General features: G+C 33.7%; 1 protein-coding gene across 2 annotated transcripts; it reads left to right on the top strand.

Annotated features, from left to right (window-relative positions):
* The first annotated feature begins 1902 nt into the window (after window positions 1–1902).
* On the top strand, window positions 1903–3200 carry LOC145133944 (Late embryogenesis abundant (LEA) hydroxyproline-rich glycoprotein family). Of its 2 annotated transcripts, none has more exons than XM_079068888.1 (2): window positions 1903–2781; window positions 2961–3200. In XM_079068888.1, the coding sequence occupies exons 1-2, from the start codon at window positions 2138–2140 to the stop codon at window positions 2962–2964; spliced, it is 648 nt and encodes a 215-aa protein (XP_078925014.1). In that variant the 5' UTR covers window positions 1903–2137; the 3' UTR covers window positions 2965–3200. The 2 variants fall into 2 exon arrangements, with proteins under 2 accessions (XP_078925014.1, XP_078925013.1); XM_079068887.1 differs by having other exon boundaries at window positions 2958–3200.
* Window positions 3201–5685: the final 2485 nt, after the last annotated feature.

Raw genomic sequence — 5685 nt, 5'->3', positions numbered from 1 at the left:
TACGCATTGCGTGTCGTAACTGCGCGTTGTAAATGTGTCTCGTAAATGCGCGTCGTAACTGAGCGTCGTAAATAGACGACGCGCAAAAGCGTGTCGTCTCTCGTTATGACAGGGCCTTCCTTGACACACATTTGCGCATCGTCTGAGCGTTTTACGACACGCATTGCACGTCGTAAAAGGCTGTTTTTCTAGTAGTGAGCCATGAGACTTTATGAAAGCACTTCAGGATTAAGACAAGATTTTCCACATTCTGAGAAGACCGTTGACCATCAAATAAAGCTTCATCCACATATACAGTAAATGATGATTAGACCACTGGCCATCAAGTAAAGCGTCATCCACATAAGTAAATGAGATACATGAATATCATCCATCCCTAATTTTACCGAACATAACAAATCAACATCTAGCGAATCAAGCATAACAACATTAAAAGCTTCCATAACAAGAAGAAAAAGAGAAGGAGACAAGGGGTGAAGGGGGTTGCAGCTCCTTACAGGGTCATGGGACAGATCTACTGGTGGTGTTCCGATGTTGGCAACCTAAGTAGCTCAGAGGAAGTGGAGAAACTTCTCCGAGATGAAGGAAGGAAAAAACATACTAAGTTTGGATCTACTTGAAGACAACTTGCATGTAGCTCAAGCCGACAACACAAAACTATTTGTGATAGCTCCGATCCAAGCTATCTCAAATTTTGTTGTACTTATCCAATATCCAGATAGATGAGTATATATATACTCAACTTTCTCTAGTTTGAAACTCTTTTACTAAAATTAACCCACAATATATTATCTAGGAAGTACTCTGTTTTTGTGCCAAAATTTTTGATTGATATTTCATATATTATTCTAATAACTCATGCATTATATGACAGAAATATCAACACCAAAAAGTGAACCTATATCCGGTGACAGTTTTACTATGGTGTCCGTAGTGGCACAGACAACGTCTGTTTTTTCTGACGTAGTGCAAAAAAAAATCAATTTTTTTAATTTTTTATTATTATCGTGACACTACTAAATTTTCCCGTGATACCCATACTATGAAATCTTACGTCTGCCCCTGCCTATACTTGAAACAATCCATATTCTTGGCTATCGATATTCTATTTTCTACACTATTTTTCCAAACTAAGTCCACCCATATAAATAAAAATTATGCAAATGTAAGCAATGAAGCATTATTGCAAAACGAGCCGAGCCGAACCGAGCCCGAGCTTGACCAGGCTCGATTCGGGCTCGTTTAATTTATATGAAGCTCGAGCTCGAGCTCGGATCGATTCAAGCTTTCTTGTATTGAGCTCGGCTTGAGCTTGTAAAAAATTATACAAGTTCGGCTAGGGCTCGGGCTCGACTCGTTTTTTATCTGACGTGCCTAAATAAGTTTAAGCTCGGCTCGAACTCGTTAAGAAGCTCGTTTACCAATACCCTAAATCCATAATTCCCCAAATATGTTTTTATTTTAATATATATAAATAATAATAAATTATATTATATAAAGGCTCGTTTAGGTTCGTGAGCCTAATCGAGCTTAATGACATAGGCTCGAGCTCGAGCTCGTTTAATAAACGAGCTTAATATTAAGCTCGAGCTCGACTCAGGCTCGTTTAAAATCAATTTCAAGTCAAGCTTTTAACGATCCGATCCCGAGTAGCTCGCGAGTAGCTTGGCTCGTTTGCACCCCTATTTGAAATTTGTCTCAAAATTTTGCATCAAGACAATGTACATTAATCTACCGTGTCCGAGTATCAACCAAAGCCATCAAAACCAAACGGTCAAAAGGCACATGATGGTCAAGTAACCGGCTAAACCCACAGTCGACCAGAGCTGCATATCAAAAAAATTATCAAAAGAAAATATCAAATATGCGACTTTCCAAAATGTAATTTGAGAAAGACCAATGTTTACCATCCATGTCCATGTAGATAGATGTAAGGCTCTCCTATATTTTAGAACACCATGAATTTCTCTCACAAACTCATCTTTCTTGTTCCTTTTCCTTCTCCAAATGCCCTTATCCCCACTTCTTCTTCTCCTACCGAATTCCTTGCGATGGCGGATTATCAAACTCAACTTCTTCTCCTTCGCCACTTTCAACCAAATCAAACCATATTTATCAACCACCGATTCATAATCAAATGCACAGTCCTAACGAAGACCTCGAAGGCGGTCGCCGCCGTCGCAATTCACCCTCCTGTTGGACTCTGTTCTATGCTTGGGTCTCCTTCCTCATCTGGACTATCGTAATCTTCTCTCTAATATTCGGAATCGCCTTCTTCGCTTTCGTCAGATCTAATCTCCCCGACGTCAAAGTGCATAGGCTTGATGTTTACAAGCTTGATGTGATTCAACCGAAGAACAAAAACAAGGATACGCAATTGGCGATTGATGTTGAGCTATTTGTTAACGTGACAAACAACAACAAGAAGGTGACATTAGTTTATGATGGAATGCATGTGGAGACGAAGATCGAAGGATTCTCGTTACCGAAAGTTCATTTGGAGGGATTCAGGCAGAATCCTCAGACATCGCAGGATTTGAAGATCCATCCGCAGGAGCTGAGATCGGAGGTGAATGATGATGATGATGCTACAGAGTTGAAATTCAGTGCTAAACAACATGAAATGGTGTTGAATTTGAAGATGAGAGGGAAAATTGAGTTCTGGTTTAATGGGAGGATGGTGAGTAAGTTAGGCCTCAAGGTGTCGTGCAATAGTATTGAACAGTCTCTGATCGATCAAGCCCTTGCACATAATTGCCATGTCAAATTAAATTATTTCAGGTAATCATCATTCATTTTCTTCATTGAATATATAGATTAAAAGATCATTCTTTTCGTTCATAATTATATTGATCATACCTTATCCAAACATAAGATGAACTACAATCATCTAATCACAAACTACTGTAACAAAATGAAACGAAACAGGTATTGAATATGTAATTGGTTTGTTGCAGTAGATAACTGTATTCACATAAGTTGTATATGGAAGTGATGGGGGTCTCAGATGGAGCCCTGCAATGCTAGACTGTTGGAATTGTTGAAGGTGACGAATAATAAAGGAAAAGGGAAAGACCCACATTCACATTTCATTATGTATGCTATTTGTTGTTCATAAATCATCTAGAAAAAAGAGAGGGTGCTAATTCTTTAAATTGTGTTCAATGAGGGATTTTTCATGATGAAAAACTAAACAAATGATGTACTATATCACTTGAAAATACATTGTGCAAACAATGTATATTGTTTTATTCAACAAATCATTTGATATGTTTATCTTTTAGCTATATCATTATTTAAAAGTTATATTTCATTCTCTATAGAGAAGCTTACATCTAGGGCTTGAAGCCTATTTTGACCTCCAACATTTTTTTAAAGGGAATAGAGGAGGAAATTAGTTTTTGAAAGGGAACATATGAATTTGAAATGTTTAGATTATTCATTTCAAAGTGATCTATTCATCAATTCCACTTTAGGAATCAAGTACACCATCGTCATATAATATATATATATATATATATATATATATATATATATATATATATATATATATATATATATATATATATATATATAGGGAAATATCAAATGAGAACACCTAAAAGGTTGAGAACGCGAGAACAATTCTAGACCAATCAATATATATAGGAATATTAATAATTGTATATTTTAATTAAATTAATTTCAATCAAATTCCCTTAAATTTAGGATCAGTTACCAAAATAGAAAAAATTATTCGATTTTTTATTTTTCTTATTAATGGAATATATGAAAAATTACAAAAAAATATTTTAAAATTGGAAAAAAAATTTAATTTTTTTTCTTAAAAAAATAAATTTTTTCTCCTATTTCAAGTTTTTTTTTCGAAAAGATAAATAGAAATCGAACCCAAATCAATATATTTGTATTCATAAACGAATTTTTTTAATTTAAAAAACCTGATACTACTCGAATCACAAATGAATACACACTAATTTATAAGTAATCCAATTCTTTTTTAATCAACTGAAAATAAAAGGAGTGTAAAAATTATCATTTCTTCATAAAAGAATACCACTAATCATAAATAAATATACTTTATCACACATGATTACACTGTTATTCACAAATGAATACATTGTTATTAACAAATTAAAACCTTGGTATTCACAAATGAATAAATGAATACCTCTAATCATAAATAAGTACATTAATTCACACGTGAATGCACTGCTATTCACAAATGAATACACTGCTATTCATAAATAAAATACACATTCTATCATAAATGAATTCATCAAAATATAATATAACTTACATATGAAAAATATAGAACATAATACAGTTTTTAATTCTCCTCTAGCTCAAATTCTTCAAATTTCATATTCTCAAACAACTCCAAAGGACCTCTACAAAAATCCATATTCAAATACCCATATATCATCGAGTTTAATCAACTTCTGTGCACAATATTTTCCTGTGAATATGATTCCAAGTCTGCTTGGCTATATTTCAAGGGGAAGGTCGACTGTGTGATGAATTTGGTTGAAGGTACTGACAATTAAAAGAAACCAAAACAATTTTATTCACTGATAAATATATAAGTAAAATATGACTAATATTACATGTATATACCCTTCACAACCTATGTTGTTACTCGATCTGTTTGTTTGTTTGTTTGAATCGTAGAACCAAATGCAGAACGAAGAAAATTAGCACTTGCATATGCGAAATTGATCAGAATTGGAGACTGAGAATCAAACTATGAAGAATTACATTGCTATTATTCAGAAACTCAAATCATGAACAAGAGATTATAACTCAAAGTATACCAAATCATGAGTAAATTACCACAAAAACTAAGCGAATAAATGATAAATCCAACAAAAACATGACATTTCAAACAATAGAAGTTTTAAGTAAATCAAAAATTGACCTTCTTTTTCTGCTTTCCGCCGTCGGACTTGGCGGGCTTAGATGACAGTGGAGGGGCTTTCTCTTTCTTAGGCGCCTGATACGCACAGAAAGAAATTTAAACTCCATGGAAGTGAATATCAATGAGAGGAACTAGTATGAGAAAAAGAGTGACTGATCAAAAAGTTGTGTTAACTTACCATCGAATCTAATGATGATTTTGTTACTCTAGGGTTACAAAGCTCAGAGGATACGATTAGCTGCTGCTGTTGCCACCACACGAAATGAGAGTGTGTATACTTATAAAATTAGGGTTTTTGAAGGTCGTTAATCGAGACCATAATCGAGTTGTCGGAGACCGATTGTAGATCGAGTTGCAGAAGGCCGATTGGAAATCTACTTGCAGATCCGATAGGGCTATGAAAATCGTTTGAGAAGGGGATGAATATGGAGACGACAATCTTTAATGGAAATAAGAGTGAGAATGAGAAATTATAGGATTGACCTAAAGTTTCAATTACTTTTATACCCTTATGCCATTTTAAATGTTACACTTTACTACAAATAGTTTTAGAATTAAAATAAATTACCCGTTTGATAATAGCCTTAGATTTGAATATTTAGATGGCTCAGATGTGTTCTCGCGTTCTCAACATTTTTGGTGTTCTCAATTGATCCTACTCTTATATATATATATATATATATATATATATATATATATATATATATATATATATATATATATATATATATATATATATATATATATATATATAGTTATTTCAATCTTTG

This window comes from Lactuca virosa, chromosome 8 (genome assembly GCF_052849685.1).
Source record: "Lactuca virosa cultivar CGN04683 chromosome 8, Lactuca_virosa_CGN04683_v6, whole genome shotgun sequence".
Lineage (NCBI taxonomy): Eukaryota > Viridiplantae > Streptophyta > Magnoliopsida > Asterales > Asteraceae > Lactuca > Lactuca virosa.
The sequence above is the reverse complement of the archived record's forward strand: the minus strand, read 5'-3'. Positions and strand labels throughout refer to the sequence as shown.

Coding starts and splice junctions, on each gene's coding strand:
- LOC145133944 (XM_079068887.1), top strand. CDS start 2,138: ATGCACAGTCCTAACGAAGACCTCGAAGGCGGTCGCCGCCGTCGCAAT.